General features: G+C 44.5%; 1 protein-coding gene across 1 annotated transcript in view; it reads right to left on the reverse strand.

Moving 5' to 3' along the window:
• The window catches only part of LOC134609506 (SCO-spondin-like), a 267,787-nt gene that overhangs the window by 176,467 nt on the left and 79,044 nt on the right, over positions 1-12,276 (reverse strand). Inside the window, exons 39-46 of the mRNA XM_063453166.1 lie at positions 6,641-6,800; positions 5,431-5,485; positions 2,905-3,003; positions 2,607-2,825; positions 2,300-2,394; positions 1,910-2,054; positions 1,461-1,628; positions 1,002-1,142 (exon numbers count right to left, since the gene is read on the reverse strand). Coding sequence (XP_063309236.1) covers positions 1,002-1,142; positions 1,461-1,628; positions 1,910-2,054; positions 2,300-2,394; positions 2,607-2,825; positions 2,905-3,003; positions 5,431-5,485; positions 6,641-6,800 — 1,082 coding nt within the window. The remainder of the gene's footprint in view (positions 1-1,001; positions 1,143-1,460; positions 1,629-1,909; positions 2,055-2,299; positions 2,395-2,606; positions 2,826-2,904; positions 3,004-5,430; positions 5,486-6,640; positions 6,801-12,276) is intronic.

A 12,276-nucleotide genomic window follows, 5' to 3' on the forward strand; every position in this document is an offset into this window, starting at 1 on the left:
TTTGGAACCTCATAACTCCCGAACCGTTTATCCGAATGGGCTGATTTTAACATATGTTGTCCCTCCAGACTAGGGCTATCTGGAGATATTGGATTTGTGGATGTACCCCAAGTATTTAGGGTACATCCAAAACTTGGGTAAAAATATGTCCCTGTTAATTGTATTAACAGATATGTTGGAGGGAGGAGATGTGTGGGTTGTACCTTAAACTGGATTGGTGTACTGTAAACCCCTCCCTTGCATGGGAGAATCTCATAAAAGCCTGTGTGTGAATAAATCAGTGTTGTTGCTGTTTAACCCTGAAGCTGGAGTGTGTCTCTTTCTTGGGGGGAAAAGGGACTGTATGCCGACTGCCAGGAGTGTAAGCTGTTCATATTGCTTTTCCTGTTCGGCTGCTTCCAGGGTTCGTGTGTCTGCTGTTCGAGAGTTGGTGAATTCGTGCAGTTTGGGAGTTCGGGAAGTTGGTGCTTATGGTAGCTGCTGGTCTATGGAAAAGGGGATTATCGCCTAAACGGATTTTTCCCCTTTTATGCTGAAACGGTCCGTTACAGCTACCACACACACCTCTCACACAGCTAAAACACTTACAGCCACCGTACAACTACACAAGACACACACCCACACCACACATCCACTCAACATTTTAATAAATATTCACATTATATAAAATAAAGAATAAGATGGGGAAGATTTTTGCGGTGCACACTATTATGAAACGGGCTGTACAGGTCTATGGTGTTAATGTATTTAGTTAGTACCCATGGTTACTAACCGCTTTAGTTTGATGTAAGAAAGGACCAGGTTGTGGGGTGGAAGCCTGTGGCCACTCCGGAGTCCTTGTCCCTGGTGGTCCCCATCCTGGGCTCGTCCCCTGAATAACACTGAAATATCATTTTTTTGTTAGCAATCTTTGGATACCAACCTCTTCTAAGCAGCTAGTTATCAGTTTTACTCTCACCCTGAGCTGACACCCGTCTGTGTGGTGACTTCGAACACACAACCAGTCTCGTCAGCTGCATCGGAGCAGTCTGGGCGACCATCACAGCGCTGAGTCACCTCAATACAGTTTCCAGACGCCTTACAATAAAACTGGGATCGCTGGCAGCCCCACCGTGCCGGGGACAGCGGGGCGGGGGCCGTGCCTGGCAAAGAGAGGAACCACAACTTATACCAATTATAATAATTACCAGAACATTCGTTGTAGATCCTGTTAAAGGGTAGCCGGGGGAATAGAAAAGGAAAATGCAATTCTACAGTTTAATAAGAGAACTGGATGACTGACGAATATTGCACAGTGGGCAGGTCATTTGTACATTAATTCTTTAAATGCCAGCCACCTCCAGGTTTAGATCCACCCTGAAATCTGGAGGTTAATAATTGAAACAGAAAAAGAGCAGATCGTAGTAAAATGAAATCAAACTGAAATTAAAATGTCTAGGTCCCGTCGGTCATGCTATTACCGCAGTAGATCTCATCAGACTGGTCTCCACAGTCATTGATCCCATTGCAAACTACTCCATTCGCTCCAGCTGAAACACAGCGTCCATTGTGGCACTGAAATTGCCCCGGGCGGCATAACTCCTCGGGTGACTTGGGTGTGGTGGGGGTAAAAGGGAACTCTTTGGGCACTGCATATGAAACATGGTAAAGATCATATTAACATAGCAGAGGAGGAGGGGAGAATAACATGACGGACGGCATGAAGCAGATCTGGTACATTGCATGAGAGGTTAGTACAGTATAGAAGAGGACAGATACAGTACAGGAGAGGTTAGTACAGGATAGAAGAGGACAGATACAGTACAGGAGAGGACAGGTACAATGCAGGAGAGGATATATTTTGGTTATTCCCTTTTCAGTGCTATTACTGTATGTTAGACTAGCCCTGGTTCTACGCTCCCCTCTATACCTTCTCCGCAGCCAAGCAGCTCCGTTCGCAGGAATATTCCACCTTGAAAGGTCTGGGGGAGTATACGAACATACTGGGCCCAGATCATCTTCTCAAAACTTCGTGCAACAGGGGTGGTGCCATCAGCGACACCCTGAAAAATCTGACATTAAACAGTAGCAATTATTGTCTGAACCCCAAAGCATGGGAAGCACCCCAGTGCCTGCAGAACATGAGAGTGGGTGCACTTTTAACACTCCACAGAATATCTCCACGATAACATGCATCTAGCAATTGGAGTATTTCGTGTATATATAGATAGAAATCAGAGCTTAAATAACTATGGCTGAGTTATAATTATGAGGTAACATGACTTACCTTTGGTTTAGGCTCATTGTCATTGTCCGGCTCTTTGTAGTCATGCCAGCTTCTCTGATCTATGCTGAACTGCACAAGAAAGCTGGTAACATAGGCATTGGACACACCCGATCCCTGTACCACGATACCTAGAAAGACAAAAAACAAAACCATAAAACACCTCCAGCAACAGGCACACAGCCCCCCACAGCACCACCACACAAGCTGTAAGGAACAGGTTACTTCTAATAAAGAAGAAAAAAGATTTTCAGCTAAAATGTCAGCTTCAGTATAACGATGGACAGTTGTTGTTGTCCCATGCAGTACTCAGTTCTGGTTTAGTTACTTTGTCTCTAGCTACCTGTGAGGTTCCACGGCTGCCGTAGGTCAATCTGAAGGTAGGGTAACCTGGAAGGAATGGCCTGGTATTCACTGACTTGTGGGCTCCATCCCTGAAATTCAGTCCCTGAGAAGAATTGGTTCAGTCTCCCCGCGTAGGCGGGGTGTCCGGCATGTTGTGACGAGGCTGTGAAACTACTGTCTGGTAATGATGAAATCCTCAGTGGTCTGTAACAATCATCTGTACAGAATAAGCAGGAAAGAGGTCTTACTGTCTACTCTGTCTCCTGGTCCAACTTACCATTACCAACTGTACTTACTTTCAGTAGTCGGCAGAGGGTAGGTGATAAGCTCTGGGACAGGTGTTCTGGTAGGTTGACTAGTGAAGTGTGGGCTGGACTCTCCTGTCCTGTTTGGAGCTGTGCGAAGGGTAATAAATTCATATAAACCAAGGCAACGAAGACTGGATTTTCCAGAATTTAATAACTTACACTGAATGAAAATATAATTTCAAAGCTGGAAATCTGTGCTCTCCAAGGATGGATTTAATTTCATAGAAACACATTCTCTGTTGCCTGGCATATTTATTATTAATAGCACTGCACACTGGATGGATAGACAAACCAGTTATTACATCAGGACAACAGGATAATACAGGACAACAGGACGATACAGGACAACAGGATAATATAGGACAACAGGACAACAGGATAATACAGGACAATATAGGACAACAGGCTGATACAGGACAACAGGATAATACAGGACAACAGGACGATACAGGATAACAGGATAATACAGGACAACAGGATAATACAGGATAATACAAGATAACAGGACAATACAGGACAATATAGGACAACAGGCCGATACAGGACAACAGTACAATACAGGATAAGAGGACGAAACAGGACAACATGATAATACAGGATAACAGGACAATACAGGACAATATAGGACAACAGGCCGATACAGGACAACAGTACAATACAGGATAAGAGGACGAAGCAGGACAACAGGATAACAGGACAATACAGGACAATAAAGGACAACAGGCCGATACAGGACAATATAGGACAACAGGCCGATACAGGATAACAGGACGATACAGAACAACAGGACAATACAGGATAACAGGACAATACAGGACAATATAGGATAACAGACTGATACAGGATAACAGGACAATACAGGACAACAGGATAATACAGGATAACAGGACAGGACAATACAGGACAACAGGCCGATACAGGATAACAGGACAATACAGGACAACAGGATAATACAGGATAACAGGACAATACAGGACAACAGGCCGATACAGGATAACAGGACAATACAGGACAACAGGATAACAGGACAATACAGGACAACAGGCCGATACAGGATAACAGGACGATACAGGACAACAGGATAATACAGGATAACAGGATAATACAGGATAACAGGACAATACAGGACAATATAGGATAACAGGCCGATACAGGATAACAGGACAATACAGGACAATACAGGACAACAGGATAATACAGGATAAGAGGACAGGACAATACAGGACAACAGGATCATACAGGATAACAGGACAATACAGGACAACAGGCCGATACAGGATAACAGGACAATACAGGACAACAGGATAATACAGGATAACAGGACAATACAGGACAACAGTATAATACAGGATAACAGGACAATACAGGACAATATAGGATAACAGGACAGGACAAAAGGTTAACAGGACAATAGGATAACAGTGCCTGAACAAAAGGTTGCGATAAAACAAGTTTATGTTGTATAATTGTAAATATGAAACATATTAAGTAAAATATAGCGTGACTCTCAGGGAGTATAAGCCCAGTTCGTTCCTTAGAGAGATGAATTCATTGATAAATATCGGCAGGACGTCGCCGATATCGGTCAATCATTATTCCCTCATTAGAATATAAATGTCAAACATCAAATGAAATGGTACGTGATTATTTTGCTTGTAATTGATAAAGAGATTAAAATGTTACTGAGTGGGGATTAATTATTGATTAATGGGTTACTGAGTAAGAGGTATTGATTGATTGTGTTTTCTTGTATCGGGAGACCAGGCCGAGGGAGACCGGGCATCACCGCGTGCAATTCATGGAATCAACATTTATCTTTCAATATCTGTCACTTTCACGGAAATACAAAATGATTATTATTTTCTACATTTTGGCTGAACGGATATTTTATCTGTATCTACTGTAATGTTAATGTTAGTGTGGAAATACTCCATGGTATACCGGCTATGTAGTCTATAAATCAGTATAAATCAGTATTAATTAGAATTAATCAGTATAAATTAGTATTAATCAGTATAAATTAGTATAAATTAGTATTAATTAGTATAAATCAGTATAAATCCGTATAAATCAGTATAAATTAGTATAAATCAGTATAAATTAGTATAAATTAGTATAAATTTGTATTAATCAGTATTAATCAGTATAAATTAGTATACATTTGCATTAATCAGTATAAATTAGTATTAACCAGTATTAATCAGTATAAATCAGTATAAATCAGTATAAATTAGTATAAATTCGTATTAATCAGTATTAATCAGTATAAATCAGTATAAATTCGTATTAATTAGTATAAATTAGTATAAATTAAATGAATAATAATCAAAATCAATGTGTCAATAAATGTGCTATCCAGGCATTCCCCATTGCACACACTCGACTGAAAGCAGTCTGAGGATAGCCTTACTAACGGTTTTATCTTTTCCCACAATGCCTTGTGGTTTCCATTAATACCCAGTATTACAATTGATCACACTGCTCCAAGCGAATTATAAGAATATAAAATCTGACCTGTTTGTGAACAGTAACAACACGAATCTCCAGTCTCCGCCACCAAGAATTGTCCCTGTAGGAAGGAGAGCAAGGCATCGTGGGTTACAGTCAGTGTATGAATAAAACATGCGCAATCACAGTCAGTAACATAATGCTTTACATTTACACACGGCAACTAGGTACATGTTATTTTATTTGTTCGTTTTATAATGGGTCTCATTTTAATCATATTATTGAGGTAAAGAATGGATAATGTCCCTCAGACTCTCGCACGTATGGCAATGGAGACACTGAACTTTCCTCATAGAGATGCATTGATTCATGAGGAGATGCTGATTGGTCAGGGAAGCAATTGCCTCTGCCCCTGGCCAGCCTCCTTGGCTGAGATCATCAGAATTGACAATCTCAGCCAATCCAGTGGTTTCCTATGGCTATCACTTCTGATTATGTCAGCCAAGCAGGTGGATCAGGGGCGGAGCGAGCAGCAGCAGCAGCAACAGACTGGAATAAAGGTAAGAGTTTGCTATATTTCGGGGGGCAAGAGGGGGCCAAGCGGTCTGGATGGTGGGTTTAATACTATAGGGTCAGGAATACATGTTTTTGTTCCTGACCCTTTACTGTTCCTTTAATAAAATATATATAAAATAGTATATGTTTATTTACAAAAATGTTTTTTTTTTATATAAATTGACATATTTTGAAAAAAACACATAGAGCACAATTGTAGTAAAAAGTATTATTATTCCTATAAATAAAATAATACTAAAAGCTGGTCAGTCACCAAATACATCCTAATGTTACTACACAACAAAACCTCTCTCTGTGACACATTAACCACATCAAACAGTGAGATTATAACGTGTGCGTTATTTAATATTAGTCTGTGGTGCTGACGTGAATTTCATGTAAAAGGCTTTAAAAAAAACTCAACAGACATACAGACCAAGTAGTGTTAATATGGGGTGCCATCCGCATTATATTGATTAAAAAAATCCCTAATCAATGCACAGTATCAATAAACAGCTTGGGTCCTGCTTCCTTTCTGATCACAGTCACTTTCTTGATCACACCTTATCTGACAGGCTTCCACTCTGTTTGCATGTCTTACTATATAGAATGGAGTTTGCCATCTTCAATACTATTAGTGTTATATGACAGTATTGCGTGTAATGTAATGTATCTCAAGCAATGACTGCTGTACGACCTACACTGTGAACATGTCACTCACTTCTGGACACCCAGCATTGGCAAACTGGCAGAACTGGGAACAGTGAACAGTCAGATTAGGCAAACACTGGCACACATGGCACTCGCCCCATTTCCAGCGATCTCCGATGTTGTGCGTCTTCCCTTGATGTGAACAGGCCTCACATGGATCCGTCTGACACCTGGAAATTGGGAAATTCGTCAGGATTAGGAAATTCGATAGGGTTAGGAAATGAGTCAGGATTAGGAAATTCGATAGGGTAAGGAAATGAGTCAGGATTAGGAAATTCGATAGGGTAAGGAAATGAGTCAGGATTAGGAAATTCGATAGGGTTAGGAAATGAGTCAGGATTAGGAAATTCGATAGGGTAAGGAAATGAGTCAGGATTAGGAAATTCGATAGGGTAAGGAAATGAGTCAGGATTAGAAAATTCGATAGGGTTAGGAAATGAGTCAGGATTAGGAAATTCGATAGGGTAAGGAAATGAGTCAGGATTAGGAAATTCGATAGGGTAAGGAAATGAGTCAGGATTAGGAAATTCGATAGGGTTAGGAAATGAGTCAGGATTAGGAAATTCGATAGGGTTAGGAAATGAGTCAGGATTAGGAAATTCGATAGGGTAAGGAAATGAGTCAGGATTAGGAAATTCGATAGGGTTAGGAAATGAGTCAGGATTAGGAAATTCGATAGGGTTAGGAAATGAGTCAGGATTAGGAAATTCGATAGGGTTAGGAAATGAGTCAGGATTAGGAAATTCGATAGGGTTAGGAAATGAGTCAGGATTAGGAAATTCGATAGGGTTAGGAAATGAGTCAGGATTAGGAAATGAGGACTATGTCCTCTTATAGAAAAACTACCACAACAAGAGGACATAAATTAGAGGGGCAAAGGTTTAAAAAATAATATCCGGAAGTATTATGTAGCGGAGAGCTGCTATTCCACAGGTTATCTCCACTTAAGATCCCAGTAAGGCTCAGCAACAAGTATTAAAAATCCATAAGGCAATAATTCCAGCAGGCGAGACAATCCAATAATATCCCAACATCAATCCCAATGACTGGACGACACACAGCATCAGGAGCAGAACTGGCTTTTAATCACACAAACTCTTTTTAAAGGTTTCTCCCATGCAAGGGAGGGATTCACATTAATTGGTACAGTAGCCAATCCAATAGTACAATAGTTACCTCCCATACATCTCCTCCATGGGCGTCCGCATTGGGGGGGCATTTTTCAGCTTGTTCTGCTGATTTTCGTGTGAAATTGAAAATACACTGCAATACCGGCGCCGGCCAGTAGGTGGCTGTGTATGGAGAGAGACAGGGATAGGTAGCTGCATCTATCCCTGCTTCTCTCTGCTGATTGAAACCGCAGGGGAGCAACAAATGCAGCCAGAGACAGCCCACAGATCAGGGAAGTGAGGGATGGGGTGGGGGGGGGTTAAAATAGCCTATATATTAGGGGAGTGAGGGATGGGGGCAGCCTATATATTAGGGGAGTGAGGGATGGGGGGCAGCCTATATATTAGGGGAGTAAGGCATGGGGGGCAGCCTATATATAAGGGGAGTGAGGGATAGGGGGCAGCCTATATATTAGGGGAGTGAGGGATGGGGGGGGCAGCCTATATATTAGGGGAGTAAGGCATGGAGGGGCAGAGGGGCAGCCTATATATTAGGGGAGTGATGGATGGGGGGGTAGCCTATATATTAGGGGAGTGAGGGATGGGGGGGCAGCCTATATATTAGGGGAGTGAGGGATGGGGGGGGCAGCCTATATATTAGGGGAGTGAGGCATGGGGGGCAGCCTATATATTAGGGGAGTGAGGGATGGGGGGGCAGCCTATATATTAGGGGAGTAAGGCATGGGGGCAGCCTATATATTAGGGGAGTGAGGGATGGGGGGCAGCCTATATATTAGGGGAGTAAGGCATGGGGGGCAGCCTATATATTAGGGGAGTAAGGCATGGGGGGCAGCCTATATATTAGGGGAGTGAGGGATGGGGGGGCAGCCTATATATTAGGGGAGTAAGGCATGGGGGGCAGCCTATATATTAGGGGAGTGAGGGATGGGGGGGGCAGCCTATATATTAGGGGAGTAAGGCATGGGGGGCAGCCTATATATTAGGGGAGTAAGGCATGGGGGGCAGCCTATATATTAGGGGAGTGAGGCATGGGGGGACAGCCTATATATTAGGGGAGTGATGGATGGGGGGCAGCCTATATATTAGGGGAGTGAGGGATAGGGGGCAGCCTATATATTAGGGGAGTGAGGGATGGGGGGCAGCCTATATATTAGGGGAGTGATGGATGGGGGGGCAGCCTATATATTAGGGGAGTGAGGCATGGAGGGGCAGCCTATATATTAGGGGAGTGATGGATGGGGGGGCAGCCTATATATTAGGGGAGTGAGGGATAGGGGGCAGCCTATATATTAGGGGAGTGAGGGATGGGGGGCAGCCTATATATTAGGGGAGTAAGGCATGGAGGGGCAGAGGGGCAGCCTATATATTAGGGGAGTGATGGATGGGGGGGTTAGCCTATATATTAGGGGAGTGAGGGATGGGGGGGCAGCCTATATATTAGGGGAGTATAGCATGGGGGGCAGCCTATATATTAGGGGAGTGAGGGATGGGGGGGGCAGCCTATATATTAGGGGAGTGAGGGATGGGGGGGCAGCCTATATATTAGGGGAGTGAGGGATGGGGGGGCAGCCTATATATTAGGGGAGTGAGGGATGGGGGGAAGCCTATATATTAGGGGAGTGAGGCATGGGGGGCAGCCTATATATTAGGGGAGTGAGGGATGGGGGGGCAGCCTATATATTAGGGGAGTAAGGCATGGGGGGCAGCCTATATATTAGGGGAGTAAGGGATGGGGGGGCAGCCTATATATTAGGGGAGTAAGGCATGGGGGGCAGCCTATATATTAGGGGAGTAAGGCATGGGGGGCAGCCTATATATTAGGGGAGTGAGGCATGGAGGGGCAGCCTATATATTAAGGGAGTGATGGATGGGGGGGCAGCCTATATATTAGGGGAGTGAGGGATGGGGGGGCAGCCTATATATTAGGGGAGTGAGGGATGGGGGGCAGCCTATATATTAGGGGAGTAAGGCATGGAGGGGCAGAGGGGCAGCCTATATATTAGGGGAGTGATGGATGGGGGGGGTAGCCTATATATTAGGGGAGTGAGGGATGGGGGGGCAGCCTATATATTAGGGGAGTATAGCATGGGGGGCAGCCTATATATTAGGGGAGTGAGGGATGGGGGGGCAGCCTATATATTAGGGGAGTGAGGGATGGGGGGGCAGCCTATATATTAGGGGAGTGAGGGATGGGGGGGCAGCCTATATATTAGGGGAGTGAGGGATGGGGGGAAGCCTATATATTAGGGGAGTGAGGGATGGGGGGGGGCAGCCCATATATTAGGGGAGTGAGGGATGGGGGGGGCAGCCTATATATTAGGGGAGTGAGGGATGGGGGGGCAGCCTATATATTAGGGGAGTGAGGGATGGGGGGGCAGCCTATATATTAGGGGAGTGATGGATGGGGGGGAGGGGGGCAGCCTATACATTAGGGGAGTGAGGGATGGGGGGCAGCCTATATATTAGGGGAGTGAGGGATGGGGGGGCAGCCTATATATTAGTGGAGTGAGGCATGGGGGGGCAGCCTATAGATTAGGGGAGTGAGGCATGGGGGGCAGCCTATATATTAGGGGAGTGAGGCATGGGGGGCAGCCTATAGATTAGGGGAGTGAGGCATGGGGGGGCAACCTATATATTAGGGGAGTGAGGCATGGGGGGCAGCCTATATATTAGTGGAGTGAGGCATGGGGGGGCAGCCTATAGATTAGGGGAGTGAGGCATGGGGGGCAGCCTATATATTAGGGGAGTGAGGCATGGGGGGCAGCCTATAGATTAGGGGAGTGAGGCATGGGGGTGAGCCTATAGATTAGGGGAGTGAGGCATGGGGGCAGCCTATACATTAGGGGAGTGAGGGATGGGGGGCAGCCTATATATTAGGGGAGTGAGGGATGGGGGGCAGCCTATATATTAGGGGAGTGAGGGATGGGGGGGCAGCCTATATATTAGGGGAGTGAGGCATGGGGGGCAGCCTATAGATTAGGGGAGTGAGGCATGGGGGGCAGCCTATATATTAGGGGAGTGAGGCATGGGGGGCAGCCTATAGATTAGGGGAGTGAGGCATGGGGGTCAGCCTATAGATTAGGGGAGTGAGGCATGGGGGGGGCAGCCTATAGATTAGGGGAGTGAGGCATGGGGGGCAGCCTATAGATTAGGGGAGTGAAGCATGGGGGGGACAGCCTATAGATTAGGCAAGTGAGGCATGGGGGGGCAGCCTATAGATTAGGCAAGTGAGGCATGGGGGGGCTAAATGAAGAGTCAGCAAGGAGCAGGGGCAGCAAGGAGCAGGAAGGGACAGAAGAAGCACAAAGGTAAAGGAGCAGAAAGAATCAGAAGGAGCACAAAGGTAAAGTTGAAGAAGGAGCAGAAAGGAAAAAGCAGAAAGAAAAAGAAGACTGTCAAATGAAGGAGAAGAAAAGGAGATTGGAGCAGAAAGGACAAATGAACTGAACCCTCCACTTTATTCTGGACACCACATAATAAGGCTTTGGTACCTGGGCTTGGCAGGGAAACTCTGGACTTTCTCATCTCCCCAGGTAAAAAAAAATATCAGTGTTAATGTGTTCACTTTTATTTACTGAGTGTCAGGAAGCACAGAGTGCCGCTGGGTAGGGGTGTTGCTGATTGGCTAGAGCGGTCAGCTGGCACTCTAAGCCATTCAGTAGCTCCCCATTCATAAAAAGTTTTAAAAAATTATGAACCGGGAACTAGCGATTGGCTTAGAGCGTCAACTGTCATTTCTAGCCAATCAGCGGCACCCATGCCTGACGTCAATCTGCACTTCCTGACACTCCGTTTCAGATGCCGAATACCACTGAGGGACCTGGAGCTGGAGGAAGCCTTTGGGGTTAAACCATTTGAGAGCGGTTTAACCCCTTAAAGGAAAGAGCACCCAGGGGCTTCCTGGCATCATAGCATTTTCATTTAGATGAAGTTGTTATGGTGACCAGAATGTTCCTTTAATTTGTGTAAAGGAACACTATAGTGTCAGGAATACAAACATGTATTCCTGACACCTTAGTTGTGAAAACACTATTCACCCTGGCTTTATGTGATAATCACTATGCTCCTCACCTTCATGACACTGTCAAAAAGGGGCCAAGCATAGATGTCATTACAATTATGCCCCCCCCTGGAAAAATTCCTGCGGACGCCCATGCTCTCCTCCCCTCAGTGTGACACATAATCCACTTATACATTACACAGTTTTATCCGGTTTCTGGATGTACCCCAAAACAGTCAGGTACAATTATCTAAGTGGCACCCCCTGGTAGCCCTGATCTGGGTGACCAACACATTCAAAATTCACCCAGATCAGTTAGTTATAGATCTATTATTATATTTATAGTACTATTATAGTTATAATTCTATTATATTTATAGTTCTATTATAGTTATAGTTTTATTTTGTTAGAATTATATTCCAATTGTATTATAGTTCTATTACAGTTATAGTTTTATTATACTTATAGCTCATTATAGGTATAATTCTATTTTACTTCTAATTCTATTATAGTTAC

This window comes from Pelobates fuscus, chromosome 4 (genome assembly GCF_036172605.1).
Source record: "Pelobates fuscus isolate aPelFus1 chromosome 4, aPelFus1.pri, whole genome shotgun sequence".
NCBI lineage: Eukaryota > Metazoa > Chordata > Amphibia > Anura > Pelobatidae > Pelobates > Pelobates fuscus.